At 36.8% G+C, this 23,688-nt stretch overlaps 1 protein-coding gene across 3 annotated transcripts in view; it reads left to right on the top strand.

Moving 5' to 3' along the window:
* Positions 1 to 18,020, top strand: part of XRCC4 (X-ray repair complementing defective repair in Chinese hamster cells 4) — a 301,541-nt gene extending 283,521 nt beyond the window's left edge. For 2 of the 3 annotated variants that reach the window (XM_011996465.1, XM_011996467.1), the window contains exon 8: positions 17,399 to 18,020. In XM_011996465.1, coding sequence (XP_011851855.1) covers positions 17,399 to 17,510 — 112 coding nt within the window. In that variant the 3' untranslated portion in view covers positions 17,511 to 18,020. Of the gene's footprint in view, positions 1 to 13,033; positions 13,040 to 17,398 lie in introns of all 3 variants that reach the window. The other variant, XM_011996464.1, reaches the window with a different exon arrangement.
* Positions 18,021 to 23,688: the final 5,668 nt, after the last annotated feature.

The following is a 23,688-nucleotide window of genomic DNA, read 5'->3' as shown; positions in this document are numbered from 1 at the left end:
ATTATTCTAGTTATCCATTCTTCCATTCTTTTTTCAAGATTTTTAGTTTCTTTGAGCTGGGTACGTAATTCCTCCTTTAGCTCTGAGAAATTTGATGGACTGAAGCCTTCTTCTCTCAGCTCGTCAAAGTCATTCTCCATCCAGCTTTGATCCGTTGCTGGCAATGAGCTGCGTTCCTCAGTTGAAAATGCAGAAATCACCTGTCTTCTGTGTCATTGGCGCTGGGAGCTGGAGACTGGAGCTGTTCCTATTCAGCCATCTTGCTTCGCCCCCCGGGTTTTTTCAGTTGTTCCTTTTAGTCACTTCCAAATTTCTTTGTTACAGAAAAGTGTTCATTGATAAAAATAGGAAATATTGAACGTGCTTTTTCTCTTACAATATGACAAATGGGCCTATTTTTTATAGAAGGCAGTAAAAGAATATACTTTACCCATTTAAAACATTAAGATTTAAGTTTTTATCATCTGTAGAAGCCCAATAGCATTTTGAAGGGAGTCTTGGAAGTTATGTACATTTTAAGGGAATTATGACCAGACTGTTGAATTCAGCTGCATGTTTTCCATGCATGTTTAGAGCCTGTTGGATTTTCATGGTTGTCTTTTGGGGCTGCATGTGAATTTATGTATGACAACTTTCCTCATTCCAGATAACTGTTAGAATTTCTTGGTTTAACGTTTTAATTTCTGTTTATGCTTTCTGATTTTTGAAATCTGATTCTTTTTCTTGGTTTGTTATTGATTGTGAGATTGAGGGTAATAATTTCCTATTGATTATGTGGTCACATTTCAGAATAAAGGATGTCTAGAGCTGAAGACTTTATTTCAGCTTTCACTTACTTAAATTATCAAGAAAGAAGTATGATTGCTGGTTTGCTCTGTTTTTTTCTCAATAACCAGATATAAGAGGTTTAAATTGACTACATTCATAAACCTTTAATAATCATAATTTAATGAAACGTAGGTTAATAGAAAACCCAACGAACTAGTCTCCCAGTAGCTGGGTTCTGAGTGTATGTGTGCTTAGAAGTTGACCAGCATTTGTTAGTGAGACTTTCAGCCATTAGGTTTGAAACACCATTCATTTAACCACAACTCTCTCTTCCCAGTCATTCCAGTGGAGTGGGATATAACTAAGCTAATGGTGTTAGTGTAAACTTGTAAGCATTTAAATTTATAAACATCCAAAACAACTTGAAAAATAAACATTTGAAGTTACCTCAGAAAGGAAAGTGAGCCAACTACTGACAGCTATAGTTGTCAGAGATTAAAATTTCATTTCTGAGCCATAAATAAGATTTAAATGTTTTTCTATGTGATAACATTTCTAAAAAGTTTATAATGTTGCCCTCTGATTTAGAATGGATTTTATTTTGTGTAAATTGTGTATGAAACTTGCTATAGCTTTTTTCACACTCAACTCTAAGAGAAGGCAAATTACCTTGACGAGGATTTTTGGTAAATTTATTCAACAGAACCTCAGTTCTTTATTACAAGGAACTATTCTTAATTCTGAATGAAACAATTCTAAATCATTGTCCCTGTCCTCAAGTTACTTACAAGATAAGTAATAAAGATGTCCACAATTAAAGTCTATGGTTGACACTCCTTCCATTGAGAGGCAGTTTCAATATGTGTGGGCTTTTTTGACTCATTTATAAACAGTAGAATACAGGAGAAGTGATGCTGCATGATTTCCGGAGCCTACATCAGAAAAGGCAACTTTGTGCTTAGAGCCCCAAGTTGTATATGTCAGACTACCTGAGACTTCCCTCTAGCAAGGAAGCCACACCAGTGTACACTCTCCAGTAGCCAGCCCTAGTCTTTGAGGCCTTCCAACCCATCCACCAGATATGAATGAAAGAGCTTTTGGATGGCTCTCAGCCTTGTTTCGACCCCAGCTTTCTAGTATTCTCAGCTAAGACACTGACACCTTAGAGCAGAGACAAGCCATCCACGCTGTGTCCTGGACAAATTGCAGACTCACATTAAACAGAAGCATAACAAAATGGTCTTTATTTTATGCCGGTAAGTTTGGGGTGGTTTATTACACAACTGTGATTACTGGAACAAAGACTTACTTGATTTAGTATATACTATGGGTGAATAGGAGATAATGACCTTCTCTCCTGGAGGAGTCATGGGAAGCCTCACGAAACAATGACATACGAACTTGGCAAGATAATGACCTTCTCTCCCGGAAGAGTTGTGGGAAGCTTCACAGAAACAATGACATATGAACTTGGCTTTGAATGATGAGACTGCTAAGAAGTCTACTAAGTAAAGAAGGTAGAAGAGTCCTAAAAGTGAGGGAGCTGTGTGGAATAGCCTGGAGGCTAAGAAAGAATAGTGTGTTTGGTGAATGACAAGAAGTTTGGTGTGGAAAGAGCATTAGATAGTTAGAGCCAGAATGGTGGTCAAGAAGCTAGAAGTTGTACAATAATTTTTTTGTTATGCCAAGGAAATTTCAACTGTAGCCTTGTAGGAGTAGAACATAATAATCAATTTGCCTTGCAGAAAGATAACTAATTATCAGCAGTGTGGAAGGTAGGCTAAAAGGGAAAGAAGTGAAAGGCAAGGAGAACAGGTAATTGTTATGTACATAGTTCAGATGACAGATGATTGAGGCTGAGATATGTAGCTTTGTTGTAATAGCAAAATAAGATCAGTTAGATAACAGTGGTTGTTTGAATTGGTAAATTAATTATGTATTGAATTCATATGGTCAAGGCATAATAAAGACTACAGTCCACCCTGCATTTTGGCAAATTAAATCAATGCCTTTATAAAACATTAATTTTATTAAATGTATTAATATTGCTGAATGACACCTAAAAGCTTCCTCCACTATGAAGTTTAGAGAATTATTGTTTTTAATCTCATTTTTATATTGTCATTAAGCCATTGATTATAGCAGGTCATTTAAAGAAATGAGACCACATTGTATCAGTTAAATTCTCTAATGGAACCATGTGTTATACGCACTCCATTCCTCAAAATGAACATTAGTTCAGAGTAAAGTCCTGAAAAAATTAGTAATTTGTGTAATTGTAAAGATTTTACAGTCAGAAAATATGTATAGTATGTTTAGTTAATATAGTTATGTAAACATAACACACAGCTGTGGTCAATGGCATTCTGTATGGATTTGATTGACTTTTAAATAGCATTTGAAATTACTTCACATATTTTTAGTGTGACAAATAAAAGTTCAGCAGTGACATACAACTTCTTATTGAAATCATAATACCATACGTATTAAAGACTTTTCCAGGGCAAAAAATGGCTGGATAGGTCTTTCTCCAGTAATTCTGAGCATAGACTTGTGTTGCCTTATCTACACAGCAAATTGCTACTGACCGTGGAATACAGTGATCTGTTTTAAAAGCCTTCTGCCTCTCTGTACATTTTGGGTTTACTTTACAGTTTGGTTATATTTAAAACATCAATTTAAAAGTTTAATATTTTTAATTCAAAATCAAAAGTGACAATTTTATAGATTATTTCCCTCTGACTTATTCTAGTGCTGACCCCTTTTTAATATCTTTAAGAAAGAACACCTTCCAGAATTTGAATAGTCTTGCTTTATAGATTCACTTTTCATTCACACATAAGTCTTCTTTAAAAATTCAAGCTGCAAAAGTAACACAAGAAGTGAAAACTAAACACCATATGTTCTCACTCATAAGTGGGAGTTGAACAATGGGAACACATGGACACAAGGAGGGGGAACATCACACACCAGGGCCTGTCAGGAGATGGGGGGGTTGGGGGATGTATAGCATTAGGAGAAATACCTAATGTAAATGACTAGCTGATGGGTGCAGCAAACCACCATGGCACCTGTATACCTATGTAACAAACCTGCACATTCTACACATGTAACCCAGAACTTAAAGTATAATAATAAATAAAAAAAAAAATTCAAGCTGCAGAATCTTCCTTAGTCAACCATTTCATGGAAAGCCTAGAGAAATATTCAGCAGAGCATTAAACCAAATATGAAGCCCTTCTAAGCTCGTGGCCCTGTGTGATGTACAGCACCGATCACATTCCCATGATGGTTCTTTAACAACCAGCCTTGCTCTTTAGAACCGTTGGAGTGAAACACAGCATTCTGTTTTGTTATCCCCCAGACAAGGGCTACTGTAAGTTTGTATTTAAGGGAATTCAGAAGTTCAGCATTGCTTCTGCCTTGGATTGATTGTTTGCTCACTTTAAATCCCACGTCTCTAGCTCAGTCTCTGACTCACAATAGACACTCAATAAATAGTGGATGGGTAAGTGATAGATGATAGTGGTTGCCAGCCTGTCTCAATGATTCTAGTTCAGTTATCTCTCAATAAGATCCAATGGCCGTTTCTTTGAGCTATAGATAATATTACACTGACCTTGCAGATCCCTCTTCCAACCAGCTTGGGGGATTTCTTTTAACTCGGGGCCCCTGCTCTTGCTCGACCTCTTTCTCTACTCAGTTTTCCTGAAATCTATTTAATTCAGCAGATTGGAATAATAATTAAGCCCTAATAACAAAGTTAAGACTAGAGTGGTAGGCAAAATAGTACATCACCCACCCTCTTCCCCCAGAGATGTCTACGTCTTAATTCCTGGAACCTGAGAATATGTTAGACCACGTAGCAATGGGAAATTAAGGCTACAGATGGAAATAAGGTTGAAAATCAGCAGACCTTAAAAACAGTGAAATTATCCTGGATTATCCAGTTAGGTCCAATATAATCACAAAGGGCCTTAAGTAGAAAAGAGTGGCAGAAGAAGAAAGTCAGGGGAAGAGATAAGACTAAGCAAGCAACGTCAGAATGATGTGTAGTGAGAAGGAGTCCACCTGCCATTGCTGGCTTTGAAGACAGAGGAAGGGAGTGGCCTCTACAAGCTAAAACACACACACACACACACACAGAAACAGCTTCTCCACTAGTGCCTCCAGAGAAGTACACAGCTCTGCCAACTTCTTGACTTTTGATCAGTGAGATCTGGCAGACTTCTGACCTCTAGAACTGTAAGATGATATATTGGCATTGTTCTAAGGCATTACGTTATGGCAATTTGTTGCATCAGCCATAGGAAACAAAAAGCACTCATTCCACGCTATGGTGAAACTACCACCCTTGGTCCCAGTTTAGAAATCACTATCCTCCATGGCTGGTATTATTGTCTACCCCTTCTCTTGATAGCTAAAAGTAGAGTTCTGTCTTCTTTTTTGTGTATTTCTGTTTTCCTTCAGTTTATGGTTTCAGACTAATGGATGTTGTTTTCTCAGCAAGGAAGGTAATGCAGCCTATTCCAGAAGACACTAGTTTCTTGGGATGTTAATGGTGAAGAAATTGTGAGATTGTGAGAAAAGAGGCTTCTGCCACCAAATTCATTTGGAAAACCTAGGTTAAACAAGGTTCTTTTCTCTTAAAGCACTTACAAATATATATAATGTATGCATAAGGTTTAAAAAAAAAAAAAACCAACAGTTTAAGAGAATATTCAGCAAAGGTATCCCTCTTAGCTAAAATTCCTCTCAGCAGCTGCCATTTACCTGTGTATCCTCCCATAGCTATTCTAGACACTTGAGCACATACATACATATATACGTGCACATTTGGTATAATGTATATACACACACATTCTGGTTTTCTGTATATACTCTTCTACACGTTGCTTTTGTTCTTCCTAATTAACAGATTTCCCAATTAACAGAAATTTTAGTGTATAATATGTATATGAAAGACTAAGAGAACTTAGTAGATGAAAACATTTTCTGAACATTTTGGACCACATATTTTTTTAGAGAATATCTTACAGAACTACTTTTTGAGACACACTGCACACAACCAAGCTGCCTTCCTCAGAAGAAAAAAACATCCTCTGGATTAGAAATAAGAGTTAATGATGACCCCCCACACCCATTAGAATGGCCTAATGTAAAGGGTATGGATTTTGGATTTTAACCTAGGCTAAAATCCTGGCTCCATTACTGACTTGACTGCCTGCTCACCCGTGCTTACTGGCTGCGTGGTTTCGGGTACATTGCTTAACTTTATTGAGCCTTCTTTTTAATACGCTCTCATGTATTCAATTATTTGTTATTTGGTTAATACATGCAATCAGTGGAACTTTTATGTGCTAACAATTGTTCCAAGTCAAACAAAGCAGAATCCCCCTAACTGGAGAGGCTTCTAGGCTAGTGAGGGAAGTTTCATTTGTAGCACAGCAAGCGGCAGTAAGCTCACGGATCACCTGGCTTGTCTTAAAGGAGTAACTTTCCACCAGCGTGACAGTTTTCCACTTTTATAGGCATAGATCAACAGTAGCAAATGTCACCTATATGATTTCAAAACTTGGAATTTATGCAGGACATTTCAAGTGTTGATTTTTTAAGTATCTTTGTACTTTGGTATTGTTTAATGAATTACTAGAACAATTTTATTTATCTGAATAAAGTACAGCAAGAGTGACAAAATCTTTAGTCATTATGAAATTATGAAATTTCTCTGTAAGTGACTTGCATCCTTGTAGATTCTGGGTATGTTCATCTTAGTGGTTGACTTTAAAATTTGAATTCTCCAGAACAAGATAATCTTATTTTCAAATCTATAATATATGTGTATTTTACAGGAAAATTTTAGAATTCTCATCCTTTCCCAATATCTATAAAGCATGTCAATTCATTTTAACATTAAGTGTATTCACTCTTTATTATTCTGTTCATTCTATTTCCATTTTCTTCCTGCTCTTGATGAATTTAAACAAATTCTTATTCATTACAAAAGTCTTATTCATTAGAAAAAGATATCTTTAGGAATGTAACTGAAAATAACAAATGCAATTTCTTTTATTTGCCATTTTGTCTGCCAGAAAGTTTCAGCTTCTCTTTTATTTTCTAGGCCAACGAAATGACGTGTAGGCTTAGTGAATTCCAGGCAATGTTCAGCACTGGTTTTACTGAATCTGGATGACTTCAGTCTGTTAATTTATTTAGGAGATGGTTTTGGTTTTTATAAGGTCAGCTAGAAATTTGTAGGCTACTTTTCCCACTTATTCTAAGATCAATTTTTTTTAATACTAACATTTAAAATTTGAAAATACAGTGGTAACTTTGGTGATGTCAAATCTTTAAGCACATTATTTAAAACTTTTCCATTTAAGAGGTGTTTCCATAATTGACTTTATTTCATAATGGGAATTCTGTTAAGGTCAGTCTGATAGCTGCTTAGTTATTTAATAGCAGCAAGTACCTGATATTTTGATTTGGCTGGTTTTTAAGGTCATTTTGATTAAAGTTTCATTTGATGTGTTCTAAAAACAAACCGTAAAATATTTGGCTTTTTTTTTTTTTTAACCAAATGATGTGTGCCCCAGCCAGTGCTTAGGATGGATTCTCAATTTGTATACTGCCCTTACCTTACCTCTCATCTTCATCCCCCTCCCCATATCTGAGCTTTTCCCTAGTCCTCATTGGTGATGAGGAGGATGGATGCCAGGGAAGTTTGTGATAAAACAAAGATGTATATACTTTTGTTATTTTAACATGAGTAAAACAGCTGCCTCAGAATGTCCTGCCATGGTGGATAGGCAGGAATTGACCATTTGCTGGATTTTTGCCGTGACTGCTGCAGTCTGAGAATTTGAGACTTCATTCTCCCCAAAAGAAAACATTGCCTGTTCTTCTTGTCTGTAATAAATCATGAACATAGCATTATTCTTCCAGGCGATTCTTCTCAACTCCAGATAATTTAGAGTGGGTGAGACTCATTAGCCTGAAGTGTATTTTCAGGTTTGTCAGTCAGAGTTGTATAGAGAGCCAGTGTTTGGGTGGCAAGTGGAAACAGCACAAGCCGTGGGCACGCAAAGTCGACTTGGCCCTTGGCGTCTGTGACAACGCTCCTCCCTGGTTTTACTCATTTTTAGAGCCATTCCTTTTTTGACTCATTTCTTTCTCTAGCTGTCTGTCCCTACAATTTTAATATTCTCCACTCTTTCTTACTAAACTTTTTCTCTCTGATGGTCTCTTCTCTGGGTGATCATTTCAACTCACCCAGTTGCCTTATAGCAATGACTGCTGTCTTGGTGCATCTAGTCCAGACATCTCTCCTGAGTCCTATACCTGTGTATTTGTTACCCTATTCAACATATATCTGCATTTGAATATCCTTTGGGCACTTCAAACTCACCTGTTATGTCTGAAACTGACGTCTTTATGCCTAATCCTAAACCTTCTCCTCTTCTGTGTCACCATCTTCACAATAGCCAAAGCTACAAAATCTAGAATTCTGAGAATATTGTCACAGAAGAGAAATAATAAGATCCAGAACCATTCTCTCATGAAATAGCAGATCAGATCCCAAAGTATTACGTGTGTGCATACAAAGATACACTGACACAAATCACACACACACACATACACACACACACACTCCATTGTTCAAAGAGTAATATTGCATAGTTTTGCATGGTTTTGAAATTTAAATAAATATAATCATTTATTTAAATGTGTGTATTTTTTTTAAGAGATGGAGTCCCACTCTATCACCCAGGCTGGCATGCAATGGCATGATCATAGTTCACTGCATCCTCAAACTCCTGGGCTCAAGGGATCCTCCTGCTTCAGCCTCTTGAGTAGCTAACACTACAGATGTGTACCACCACACACAGCTAATTTATTTTTTACCTTTTTTTTTTCTACAGACGGAGTCTCACTGTCTTGCCCAGTAGTATGGTCTCATACTTCTCATACTACTAGGCTCAAATGATCCTCCCGCCTCAGCCTCCCAAAGTGTTAGGATACAAGTGTGAGCCTTGCTCTTTTGCTCAACATTATGCTTAAGATTCATATATGTGTATAACTGTATAATCTCGTCCATTATATGAAAATTTAATAATTAATTCCCCTATTTTCCTGTGGAGAGACATTTGGGTAGTTCTTGTTTTTCACTGTTGTAAACAATGCATCTATGATTGGGTACATATCTCCTGATACACCCAATGTTTCTCAAGGGAACGTACCTATGAGTGGAATTCCTAAGTTATAGGAATATACCTTCATATACCTTGACAGTTATTGCCAAGTTGTTTTATAAAATGGTTTCAAACATTTGTTCTCCTACCAGCAATAATTTATCTAGTTATTCTACATCCTTCAAAATCTTTGATATTATTGTACATTTTAATTTTTGCTTATCTGGTATAAACTATTTCACATTGGCTTTAATTTGCATTTTCTTGGTCATTAATGAAGTTGAGCTTATTATCATATGCTTATTTACCTCCATTATTCCCCTTTTTGGAAGTTCCTATAGTCTTTGGCATATGTTTTGGTTTTTAAAAAATCGTTAATAGGAGTTCTTTGGATATTCTTTGTTACTAGCATATGTTGCAGTATCTCCTCACAGTTTGTGTCGTGTCATTTCATTCTCTTTAAGGTATCTATTGATAAACAGAAGTACTTACTTCAAATGCAATTCAGTGTATCAATCTTTATCTTAATGGTTTTCGATTTCTGCCTTGAACAAACTTTCTTATTTCAAAGTAATAAAGACATTCCCCTGTATTTTCTTCTAAAAGCTTTAAAGCTTTGCCTTTCTCACTTAAGTGTTTAATTCACCTGGAATCATACTTGTTTGACTTTTGACACAAAAAAATTTGAATTCTATGTGTGTTGTATAGGTAGAGATATAGTTAGGCCTCAAAAATTAGTTATTTTACCTAAAATAACAATTTATTTTTTAAATTTAGATCATTGTTTGTGTCAAAGTCGAACAAGCATGATTCTTCAAGTGTTATGGTGCCATCAATCACTATTCATTTTCCTGGATCTCTCTGTTTGCTCAGGTTGACACTATGACATATTTCAGAAATACTACTCTCAGAATATATAAGTCACTCTAAACAATACTAATGCTTCTCGTTTGAGTAGGAAGGGATTGCTGTTCCAGCCATAGTGATACCATTTTAAACTTGGCTGAGAAAATGTCTTTACAAAATGAGACAAATATCATTTTAAAGATGTTATTAATTTAACTCCTATAAAGTTAAAAGAGAAGTCAATCATTTATTCTAATATTTTTAGAGAAACTTTCCCTGGATGAGACTTTGTTTTTAATAAATCTAGCTTTTGATGTACAGTGTTCATTGTTAGTTAGATGATGTAGTGCAATTTTGATTCAAGTTGTAGTTTGTGTATGTGTGTGTCTGCGTGTGTGTGCTTTAACACAGTATGAAATTCAACTAATAGAACATAGAAATCTCTGCAACTATATTATTGAGAATATACACCACCTTTTTGTGAGAGTGTCATCTGGAGAAGTTTCATTATATTCTCTTTATTTGAAAGAAGACTTAGGCTTTAGCCTGTAACTTTAGTTTCTTATTCTGTCATTAATCTTTCCTCTTTAATTCACATTAATCATTTATTCCACAAATATTTCTTGAGAGCATGTATTTTGCAAAGTAGTCTATGCTGAACTATTCAAGCATAACAAATTCAGATTCAGGAACTGAAAGAGCTCTAAGATCATTTATAATAACCTCAGCCTTCCACAAATGAAGAAACTGGGGTCCAGCAGTGACCTGACCAAAATTTCTATTGAGATTCAGAATATCTAGTTTCAGAATATCCCCTATTGAACCACTTTGTCCACAGAAAACTATCCGAACATATACCTCTATGTTAAATATTAATATACTTATAGAGATGCCTAAAGCGATAAGTCACTCTTTATGAACAAATTATGTTATTTAGTTGTTACTTTCCAGCTATTTATAACATTGTTAAGATAAAAAGACACATTTGAAAAAATTAGATAAAGTAAATGTTTAACTGAAAGCTTTCTGAGAGCAGGAGTAACACATTTGTTCTATTTTCCTAACACAGTGAGTTGTTCATAGTGTATAATCAACAAGTACAGTATTGATTAAATAAATAAAACTATATATTGAAATATAAGATACAGATATTAGGTACTGTAAATGACTAGAGGAAATAAAATTATGAATATGAAATGAAATAGGAATATGAAAATAAAGTAAGTCTTTATGGAAGGTTTAGAATTTAAACAGAGCCATAACTAATGGCTATAATTTCATTAGGAACACCCAAGTTTCTATTTATTTGTTTCTCTCACCTTATATTAAAACTTTAGATACAGGTTCTCTGAGTTGTTTTTTTCAAATTATACCTCTAAGCATGATTCCTTAGAACAAGCATGTTCATGAAAAAAAATATAAAAATGCTAAGGTATATGTATAAGGATACTAATTGTTGTCTTGTTTATGAGGGCATTTAAATATTGAACCAACCCAAACCTCTATCAGTGAACTAATGGTTAGTATATCAAAATTAAAATTAATGATGAATATGGATCTAAAGTTTTCAGCATGAAAATACATCTCTAATGTATTATAGAGTAAAAATATCAAGCTGCAAAACTATAAATGTATAGAATGATCACATTTTTGTAAAAAAAAAAAAGGCTGTGAAAATACAAGTAATGCAAAATAAGATAGTAGCCATTTGTATTCGTCTTTTCTCACCCTGCTATAAAGACATGTCTGACACTGGGTAATTTATAAAGAAAAGAGGTTTAATCAACTCACAGTTCTGTAGGCTTCACAGGCTTCTGCTGCTGGGGAGGCCTCAGGAAACATATAATCATGATGGAAGGCAAAAGGGAAGCAGGCATATCTTCACATGACTGGCAGGAGAGAGAAAGCAAAAGGGGAAGTGCTGCACACTTTTAAACAATGAGATCTCATGAGAACTCACACACTATCACGAGAACAGCAAGGGGGATATCTGCCCCCATGATCCAGTCGCTTCCCACCAGGCCCCTCCTCCAACATTGGGGATTACAATTCACCATGAGATTTGGGTGCAGACACAAAGCCAGACCACATCATGCCATCCCCGGCCCCTCCCACATCCCCTTCTCACATTTCAAAACACGATCATGCCTTGCCAACAGTCCGCCAAAATCTTAACTCATTGCAGTGTTAGCTCAAATGTTCAAGTCCAAGGTCTCATGTGAGATAAGGCAAGTCTCTTCAACCTACGAGCCTGTAAAATCAAAACCAAGCTAGTTTCCTCCAAGATACAATGGGGTACAAGCATTGGGTAAGTGCTTCTATTCTAAGTGGGAGAAATTGGCCAAAACAAAGGGGCTACAGGCCCCATGCAAGTTCAAAAACCAGCATGGTAGTCATTAAATCTAAAAGCTCCCAGATAATCTCCTTTGACTCCATGTCTCACATCCAGGGCACAGTGATGCAAGGGGTAGACTCCCAGGTCCTTGGGAAACTCTGCCCCTGTGGCTCTCCAGGGTAGAGCCCCTATGCCTGCTTTCATAGGCTGGTGTTGAGTGCCTGCAGCTTTTCCAGATGCATGGCACAAGCTGATGATGGATCTACCATTCTGTGGTCTGGAGGACAGTAGCTGTCTTCTTACAGTTCCATTAGGCAGTGTCTCTTTGGGGACTCCAACTACACATTTTCCATCCACACTGCCCTAGTAGAGCTTCTCCATGAGGACTGTACCCCTGCAGCAGACTTCTGCCTGGACATCCAGGCATTTCCATACATCCTCTGAAACCTAGGTGGAGGCTCCCAAGCCTCAGCTCGTGCACTTTACACATCTGCAGGCTTACCACCACATGGAAGACACCAAGGCTTGAGACTTGTACCCTCTAAAGCAATGGCCTGAGCTGCATTTTGGCCCCTTTTAGCAACAGCTGGAGCAGGAGCAGCCACAATGCGGGGTGCCATGTCCCAAGGCTGCACAGAGTAGCAGGGCCCTTGGGCTGGCCCACAAAACAAGTCTACCCTCCTAGGCCTCCTGGCCTGTGATGGGAGGGGCTGCCATGGAGATCTCTGAAATGCCTTGGAGGCACTGTCTTGGTTATTAACAGTTGGCTCCTGTTTACTTGTGCAAATTTCTGCAGCCTTGAATTCCTCCCCAGAAAATGGGTTTTTCTTTTCTACCATATGACAAGGCTGCAAAATTTTCACTTTTATTCTGCTTTCCTTTTAAATATAAGTTCCAGGTCATTTATTTGTTCATGCAGATGAGAGTAGGCTTTTAGAAGCAGCCAGGCCACACCTTGAATGCTTTGCTGCTTAGAAATTTCTTCCACCAGCAACCCTAAATCATCTTCTCAAGTTCAAAGTACAACAAATCCCTAGACCAGGGGCACAATGAAATGGTCTTTGCTAAAGCATAGCAAGAGTGACCTTTACTCCAGTTCTCAATAACTTCCTTATCTCCATCTGAGACCACCTCAGCCTGGACTTCATTGTCCATATCACCATCAGCATTTTGGTCACAACAATTTAACAAGTCTCTAGGATGTTCCAAACTTTCCCTCATCTTCCTTTCTTTTTCTGACCCCTCCAAACTGTTCCAACCTCTGCTTATTACCCAGTTCCAAAGTTGCTTCTATATTTTCACATACCTTTATAGCAATGCCCCACTTCTCTGGTTACACACATACTATCACAAGAATAGCAAGGGAGAAGTCCACCCCCATGATCCAATCACCTCCCAACAGGCCCTTCCTCCAACATTGAGTTCAAAAAGAGATTCAGGTGGGGACACAACCAAGCCATATCAACATTTTTGTGTTCTTTTTTATGCTTTTCAGAATTTACAAAATGTCTAACAATAAACATTTATTACCTGTAAAAATAATAAAACTGTTTTAAGAGTTGTGGAGAGAGTTCTAAATTTACTCTATTGACTCGCCATGGATATAAAAACTCAATGATCTCCATTCAGGACAACTTTTACTGAGTACCTGTTATGACTAGGCACTATGAACAGGAGTCAAAATCTATTTCTTAGCTCCTCATGACCTCAGAAGGAATTGTAAATTGTAAGTGAAGCACCAGGAATCTATTTATCCTTCAGTCTGGTCACTTCAGAATGGTCCTTTGGTCATATGCTGATTTTTTTAAAAACAAAATTGATAGATCTCTGTGTTCTGGTGCACAGTATCTAAACAATGGGCACAATTACGGAGATCTTTCCATGTCTGACTTCTTAAATATGATTTCAGCTTTTATTTTAGATACAGGGGGTACATGTGCAGGTTTATTATAGGGGTATGTTGCATGATGCTGAGGTTTAGGATAGGGATCTCATCACCCAGGTATTGAGCATAATCCCCAATAGGTAGTTTTTGAGCCCATAACCCCTCCCTAATCCCCAGTGTCTATTGTTTCTGTCTTTATGCCCATGTATATCCAAATGTTTAGCTCTCACTTGTAAGTGAAAACACAGGTATTTGGTTTTCTGTTCCTGCATTAATTTGCTCTGGATTATGGTCTCCAGCTGCATCCATGTTGCTACAAAGGACATTGCTTCATTCTTTTTGGTGGCTGTGTAGTATTCCATAGTGTATATGTACTATATTTTCTTTACCCAGTCCACCAATGATGGCCACCTAAGTTGATTCCATGTATTTGCTGTTGTGAGTAGTGCTGCAATGAACATGCCAGTGCATGTGTCTTTTTGGTAGAAAACTTTGGGTTTTTTGGGAGGAATATGCCCAGTAACAGGATTGCTGGATTGGATGGTAGTTATGTTTTAAGTTCTTTGACAAATCTCCAAAGTACTTTCCACTGTGGCTGAAGTAATTTACATTCCCACCAACAGTGTATAAGTGTCCCCTTTTCTCTACAGCCTCTTCCGCATATATTATTATTTGACTTTTTAATAACAGGCATTCTGATTGGTGTTAGATGGTATCTCATTGTGGCTTTGATTTGCATTTCTCTGATGAGTAGTGATATGTGGCATTTTTTTTCATATGTTTGTTGGCTGCTTGTGTGTCTTCTTTTCAGAAGCATCTGTTCGTGTCCTTTGCCCATTTATTAATGGGTCGATTTGCTTTTTGCTTGTTGATTTAAGTTCCATATAGATTCTGGATATTTGACCTTTGACAGATGCATATTTTGAGAATATTTTCTCCTATTCTGTAGGCTATTTACTTTGTTGATAGTTTCTTTTGCTGTGTAGAAACTCTTCAGTTTAATTAGGTCCTGCTTGTCAATTTTTGTTTTTGTTGCAATTGTTTTTGGGGACTTAGCCAAAAATTCTTTGCCAATGCCAATGTTGAGAAGGATATTTCCTAGGTTTTCTTCTAAGTTTTTTATAGTTTGAAATCTTACATTTAAATTTTTAATCCATCTCGAGTGAATGTTTCTATATGTTGAAAGGTAGGGCGATATGGTTTGGACTTGTGTCCCCACCCAAATCTTGTGTCTAATTGTAATTCTCAATCTTGAAGAAGGGGCCTGGTGGGAGGTGATTGGATCCTGGAGACAGATTCCCCCCTTGCCATTCTCATGATAGTGAGTGAGTGCTCATGAGATCTGGTTGTTTAAAAGTTTGTGGCATCTTCCCCCCGGCTTCCTCCTTCTCCAGCCGTGTAAGACGGGCCTGCTTCCCTTTCACCTTCTACCATGAGGCTTCTCAACCATGTTTCCTGTACAGCCTGTGGAACTGTGAGCCAATTAAACCTCTTTTCTTTATAAATTACCCAGTCTCAGGTAGTTCTTTATAGGAATACAAGAATGGACTAATACATAGGGGCACACTTTCAATCTTCTGCAAATGGCTAGCCACTTTGTCGTGCACCATTTATTGTATCTGCCTTGCTTATTTTTCCATTTCTTACTTTTAATTGAGATAGTTCAGTTATCTCTTTTGCCTAGGAGGAGTACAAGCAACTCTAAGACATTTGGCCAGAGAAAAGTGTTTAATGTGTTTTGAGTTGACAAAGAAAACGTATACCTGTAATAATTATACTTTTATCCCATACTGTATCATTTTCTCCTCCTTTGGAATATATTTTTAGATATTTAATTACATGTTACAATAATTATGCCTGTATTTATTGTTAATTTTAACATTGCAAATCCCAGAGGGTAGCACTTGTCATCTTGAATACATTAATGCCTAGCACCTTGGCACTCCTGTGATGATAATATTGTTTGAAATTGGCTTGCTCAGAATAAGACAGAACATGTCCCAGGTCTAGTGGCAGCCAACCATAGTTAATTGTCTCTAATCATGATGCCAAGGAGAACTCGTTTCTAATAATCTGTGCAACCAGGTAAGGGTGCAAGCTTTTGAAAATACTCATCATCTAAACATACTTGATATGTGGGGGTTTTCAATGGTTATTCTTCTCTGCTGTTAATGGAAACTCGTATGTAGTTTATGCAGTATTAGCAGATAATAATAATAGTTTCCAAATATTTTGTGGGAATTTATAAGCATTTTCATTTACATCAACTCATTTCATCTTTAGACCACCTCTAGAAAAGTACTAATATCTCAGTTTTACAGTGGAGAGAATAGAAGTCCAGTTAGTTTAAATGACTTGCCTAAAGTTACATAGCTAATATGAAATAGACCTGGGTTCAAACTTGTTTTTCCTGACTTCAAGTTCCATGCTTTCTCAGCTGTACCAAGGTGCTGTAACTCCACCACGGCCTTCGAAGTTGGAAATAGAGGGGTATTACCAAGTGTTACTGGGTTAGCTCAACCTAATCATAATCACCCCGGAAGCCACCTCTAATTGATAATATTAAGCATACTTTATTTAGGTTCCACAGAGAACCACTGACAAGGTTTCTACAAGGATATTAACAGACACTCCAAAGCTTTACTTCTGATTGAGCTCTGTTATTCTCCAGCACAGTCTTTCTAAGACCAATTAATAGTGATCATGGCAGTCAGCCTGTTATCTTAGGGTTCAAAGAAAATATCTACATAAGTATAGCACTCAATCCATTGAAATAGTGACTACAATACTGAACCTGAGTAAAATTTAGTTCACTAAATGAAGATATGCAGATTCGATAAATGAATATGGGCCAACATTTCATCAACAACTGCTATAAATGTGAAAAATCATTATTTTTCATATATACACATAGTCATCCGACCCACTAAAGGTAGTTCATGGGACCATAACTTTCTGCTGCTAAGAGATTAAAATGCACGTTAATCGGTAGAATTTAAGAAAGCCAGAGTAAAATGTAAATTGTGATGAAATCATTAAAGGAGTAACTTGAGAAACCTTCTATATCCTGGCATAAAAGTGATTATAGCATAGAGGATAGTATATTTTATTTCTTGACCTCAATTATGAGTATTGTTATAGGTTTTTGAATTTTCCTGGGGTCAGAATAGAGACAGATTAATTCTAAAGCAGTTAGAGAAATTAGTCTCTTCATCTCTTTCCTTACAGTTAACAGCATAGAGAAGTAAATCTCGAAACCAATTTTGAAACAGGATTTGACTGTCATTTCACTTATGTGTCTCTTCATTTTCTTTTACTCTGTAACAGAAGTTTTTAAAAATAAAACTATTTTGATTTTCTTTTCAACTCTAGGCCTGATTCTTCACTACCTGAGACATCGAAAAAGGAGCACATCTCAGCTGAAAACATGTCTTTAGAAACTCTGAGAAACAGCAGCCCAGAAGACCTCTTTGATGAGATTTAACAGTCTCAAAAAACACTTTGATGTTCACTAGACTATGTTTTCTATTCATTTCTTTAAAATGAAAAGGCAGAATTTCAAGTTAGCAGCTATTACTGTACCTTACAATTTAATTACATACACACTGAATTGAAACCATTGTGCGAAATGAATTACACATGTATACGAAGATAGTATTTGATGATGACACTGGCACATTATTCTAAACTATTCATTCAGCATGCCTGTAATTACCTAAAATTTCAGACTTTTTGTTGCAAAGGCCACATTTATCATATTCACTCACACATATTATATGTGATAGCTATCTAACATCCTGTCTAGGAAGATTTTGAAAATAGGACAAAGAAAACATCCTTTTAAAATGTCTTCAGCCTTTTTTGAATAGACATATTAAAACATATTCTGAACACTGATGTTTGAGCATTTTAATTTGTGTAATGATGTATAAAATATAATTTTAGTTTGTACATAAACATTCTGAAAATCTGACAATAAAATTTTTGATACATTCAAGGTTTTGTGTTCTTAATAAAATGTGTTATTTAAGTTAACTTTTATTATAGTAAGTAACGGGTTTTTAGAAACTGCTCATTAATGTAAATGTAACCCCCTTTGTGGCAAAAAAAAAAAAAAAAAGCATATTTTTCAGGGATTATTGATAAAAGATTTATCTTACACATACACGGGCCCTTCTTGAAGACAAGGACCTTGTCATAGCTCTTTGCAATAACATCCGGCACTATTGTCTTTGTAATCACTGTTTCTGCTTCTTAACCTTTCATTCTATCTTCACTTCTTACCTGTTTAATATCCATTCCTTCCATGTTACCCAAAGTTAACAATATCAGAGTTAGCCATGACCACCATGTTGCTAAATCCAGTGATTGGCCCATTCTTAGTCCTCATGTTATTAAGCCTGTCAGCACATTTTATATAGTTGATTGCTTCTCCCCAGTAAACATTTTCTTCACTTGACTTTTGCTATAGCATATGCTCTTTGTATTCCTCTTTCTTTCCAGTCACTAATTTTTTAGACCTTTTGGCTGATTCCTTCTCCTTTGCCCAACAGTTAAATGTTTGAATGCCCTGGGTTTAATTTTCAGCCCTCTTCTCTTCATTACCTACATTGTCACCCTAGGTTATTCTAGGTCGTTTGTGGTTTTGAATGCCATCTGTCTGCCGATATCTCCAAAATTAGCATAGTTTTCTTTGTAGTCAAATTTTATATATGCATGCATATATATGGATATACATGTGTGTATGTATAATTTATCTTTAACTTGTCACAAAAGGAGTTTCTTAAGATTTCTTAAAAATCGTTTGTATTAAATCTTGATACATCTTGGCATCTTTTTTTAAATACAGACGAGTACAGTTATCTACTTTTACCTTTCTTTAGATGTTTTAGCACATCCAAAGCAGAAATTTGATTATCCTGACCATCATTTCTTCTGCTGTCTTATATTTGGGAAATTTCACTACCACATACGCAGTTCCTTGAAGCTAAAAACCCAGGAATCCTCCTTGGTGTCTCTGCTTTCTTCTCCTTGCACATCCTGTTATTTTTACTTCCAAAATACAAATTGACTCTCCCTCTCTGTCTCTCTACTGCAGCTACACTGCTTCCGCACTGGTCTCCCTGCTTAATTTTCTATTCTCCTACAATGAAACCAAACTGAATTTTTAAATCTTAGATAAGATTATTTTCCTACCTGGACTAAAACCTACCAATAATAAACCATTGCCCTTTGAAAAAAGTCTGGACCTGTACCATGGCCTACAAAGTTTGATATGATGGCACCCCTGCTTACCTCCCCAACCTGATTTCTCACCCCTCTCTCTTTACTCCCCTTGCCCCTTGAGTAGGCCAGAGCTCAGAACCATTGTATTGCTAATCTGTCTGCCTAGAATGCTCATCTTCACAAGGTTGGTTTCTTTGTCTTTCAGATTTAGAACCAAATGTCATCTCGGATTTCCCCGAAATATTTAGGGTTGTCCACCTTCCCAGTCACTCTCTGTCCCATTAAAATGGTTTTTTTCATTATGCATATCACTCTCTGGAATTACTTTTTCATGTCTCCTCTCCCGATGGAACATAAGCCTCATCACAGCAGAAACATGGCCATCTGCTTTACCTCTCTATCCCCAGTATTAAGAACAAGGTTCATAGAAGCTTAATTAGTGTTTGTTGAATGAATGCATGCATGTTTATCACATAGCAAGCACTCAAAAGTTTCTTTACTTACTAAACCATTTTGAAAGGATGAAAGATTGAAATTTAGCCAGATGACTTGATACAAAGAAATAATTATTCAGAAAGCTCAAGTACTCTTTGTGGTTAATGGTAAATAATAGGTATATATATGCATGCACATAGGTGTTTTGTTTTGTTTTGTTTTTCAGACAGAGTCTCACTCCATCACCCAGGCTAGAGTGCAGTGGTGTGATCACAGCTCACTGCAACACCTCTGCCTCCCGGGTTCAAGAGATTCTTGTGCCTCAGACACCCAGGTAGTTTTTTACAGGCACGTGCCACCACACCTGGCTAATTTTTTGTATTTTTAGTAGAGATGGGGTTTCACCATGTTGGCCACGCTGGTCGCAAACTCCTAACCTCAAGTGATCCACCCACCTCAGCCTCCTAAAGTGCTGGGATTATGGGCATGAGCCACCACGCCCTGCCAGGTTTGACAGTAGAGGGAGAATAAGAAAAAAATTACACACATACACTATTAATTAGGAAAAGGATTTGACTAAGTCAATGGGATAGCAAAATATTTTAAATAGAAATTTTCCTGTACTTTAATTTCTTTGATGGCTTACATGTAAAAGGAAAAAAACTTTTAAATATATGAAATTTAAATATATAATTATAAACTATAAAATTCTACTCAGTCACATTGGAATGTCACTATACTACTGAACTTAGCACTATCCTGGATTTACCCTGTATCTTTCCAAAGTGATTCTGTATGTGAAATACCCAAATCTCAAAATAATATTATCTTACCTGAATAGACCACAAATGACTAACCAAAATTAGTATACAACTGTATATGTGTGTCTATCTATCTATCTATATACATGTAATGAAAGAGAAGAAATTTTCTCATCTTTTGGCTATTAACTCCCTGGTGATAAGAGAGATGTAGGGAAGGTATTTCCTAAGTAATAATAACAAGTCTATAAAGGTCATAATATTTAGAAAATGTTTGTTTATATTTTTCTAAGGCAGCGGATCTTTTCAATCATTGCTGTGTGTCAGATCGATTCAGTTGGTTAGAACAGAACATAGTAAGCCTATAATCTTGGGTTCCTCCTTTATATCTCATATGGAGAAATTGAAGACGTGGTTTTATATTTCTTGCCTTATATAGACAGAGACCTATAGATTTGGTATAAATATGTCCAGATCCTATCATTCCATACCACATTTTCTCCTCACATTTTTTTCATTGTCTATACTCTAAACAGATTGTTGCAGAATGCTGAAATGGAAGGCACAGAAATTGAGTTACAATGCAGCATGGCTTTTTTGACCTTATCATCTTCACCTCTAAGATAAGGAAATTACATTTCTGAAGGATTTTTCAGCTTAAAATGTATAATTTTTGGCCCTGGCATCAGATGGTATGGCCCCAGCCTCATTACGGAAGTTAATGAAAGAAAAAAAAAATCCCCTGTCAAGAGATGTCTTTATTATGTGGTTTTAAAAGGTCAAGAAACTACTTTAGAAAAGTTTTTCTGAATGGTCTATAACTCAGATTTGTAAAATACAGGACCCTGTGTTTTTGAGCCAAGCAGCTCTTTATTGGACAAGTTTGATTCAACAAATGTTTTTTAAGGATCAGTTATGCACAAAATACAGAACCGGGCCATGTGAAAAATTAAAGGATAAATTCATCCTTTCAACAAATACTTGTTAAGTATTTTTGCCAGTCTCTGTTCTGGACACTAGATATGGCAGTGAATAGCACAGACAAGTATCCTGTTTCTGTTGAGTTTTTATTCTAGAAATGAAAAGAATGGAGTATATGGGAGGGGGTTGCATTGAGTTTTGGGCCTGAAACTACTATATAATGGACTATAATATGAACGAGTGGTAGTATAGATGGTATAAAAAAACACAAAATTTAAAGGTATGGATAAGAATCCATGAAAGATTCAATTAAGAGATTATGAGAAATAGGGAGGGTTGGAGAGTGAGCTGAGGATGTGACTGTCTGCCTCGGATCACATGAGAATACAGAAGGTACTGGAGCTGGGTTTGGGTGGATATATGGCATTAATGCCTAAATTTGTCATTATGAATCAGTGGAATGAAGTGGACAAGTTACAAGGTATCCCAGAAGCAATGTTGGCCAAGGGTGGTTTACTGGTGTGAACAGTGAGCGAAGTTACGTCATGAAGACATGAGAGGAATTGAGCTCTGCAGTTCTAACTGGCACTTCCTTGGGAAGGTATGAGCTGCCAGAAAATTGAAGGTCATAGGACCCTGCCTGGGTGTCTGGGAATTGGAAAGGAAAGCCAAACAAGAGGTCTCTTGGTGGATTTGCCCAGAGGAACGAGCAACCCTTACCTTTTCATGTTTCTGTCATTCTTACACTCAGTATTATTTATAGAATCAATTTTTAATGAAAATGAAACTAAATAGCTGACATCTAATTCATAAAGGCCTCACAAATTTACCTGTAAGACAAGAAACCCCAAAAATAGGTAGTTACATTTTGTATTCATTTCAATGATTTTGTGAGGGAAAATGATATAGTAACACAAAAGAACTATTCATGCATCCATTTGTAGCTATTGTCTGAACTTAACATTTTCACTACTGATCTGACAGCTTCTAATAAATGCTTTTTGGGAAGGTAGACTTCATTTGTAAGTGTTGTATGAACTAACCTAAAGTGGTTTTCTCCATATCTTGATTACTGGAAATGGATACCTTGAAAAATGCATTAGAGCAAGCATTGTATGGTTCCTTCATTAACTGACCATCCACCATCACTGTTCCTGACTCCCAACTCCCTTATCTGCTCAGAAACACTCTCCAGCCTACATTAAACTCATTTTCTCCCTTTCATATATCCACATATCCTCTCATTTAACTATTTCCTCTTTTTTTCTTTTCCTCTCCTCTATTTGAATAAAATTCAACATGAATTTTATTGTTCATATGTTAATTTGTCTTCCCTCTTTCAAAGGACTTTCATTTAAAACTCTCATGTCACAATCTCATAAGCAGCTAAACTTTCTAAATGAGGGTCTCAATGCCCCTAAAGGCTCTTGGTTCTGCAGGAAAGTAGAGACATTAGAGCCCTGCACCCATCTTAATATTGGATTTTCTTTTAAGGGCAGAAGCAGTTTTGGTAGCCACTGTTCCAGTAAATGAACTATAGACCAGTTTTGAACCACTTACTTTTGATTTAGAGAAAATCTCTAACTTAATTGCAGTCTTAGAAATAACACAGCCAATCAAATTAATATAGGTGGATTAAACAATTTATATAAAACCTGCTCATAGAAGACCCTTCTAGGAATCTGTCTTTCCTTGCATTCCTCCAAAAGCTGGGCTGGAGACAAGGGCATATATAAAAGCAATATGTTTGGGGATGTGATCCCAGGAGGGGTCTGGAGGGTGGGACAGTAAGCATAAAACAGGAAAGGCGGAGAAACCACTGCAAGGATGCCTTATCAAGACGGCCACCCCATTGATAATATACGTTTCATCCCACCAGGATCTTCTCAGGAACCTTTTGAAAGTTTTCTTGAAACTGTACATGCAAAGATGAAAAGGAGAAGCCTTTGTCCACCACTTGCTGTTTCCTAGTGGTCAAGGGTAACCTGGAAACATTGTTCTCCCTGCTTCAGGTTTCCCATGTGTGAATACACCACACCAGGACTTGCAAAGGGCAGGAAACAAGAGAAGCAGGGGTGCTAGTTACACCTACTTGTAGTAGGGGCAAGACTAGCTGGAACTGAGTGCCAAAGAAATGGCTGCTATTGATATAGGGCTCAGAGAAATTTGAAGTAGTGTACAGAAGAGCCCAATATAGTATTCATGCTTTATGTTGCATGACCCTGCCCCACTTCCTACCCCTAGCCAGAGTTGATTAGATCAGGGAAAGAAATGTCCTGGCTAACTTGGGTTCTTGGCCTGGCCGAACTTGGGTTTGCT

The sequence above is a fragment of the Mandrillus leucophaeus genome, unplaced genomic scaffold (assembly GCF_000951045.1).
Source record: "Mandrillus leucophaeus isolate KB7577 unplaced genomic scaffold, Mleu.le_1.0 Scaffold515, whole genome shotgun sequence".
NCBI lineage: Eukaryota > Metazoa > Chordata > Mammalia > Primates > Cercopithecidae > Mandrillus > Mandrillus leucophaeus.
Note: the sequence above shows the minus strand (reverse complement) of the source record. Positions and strands in the feature narration are given on the sequence as shown.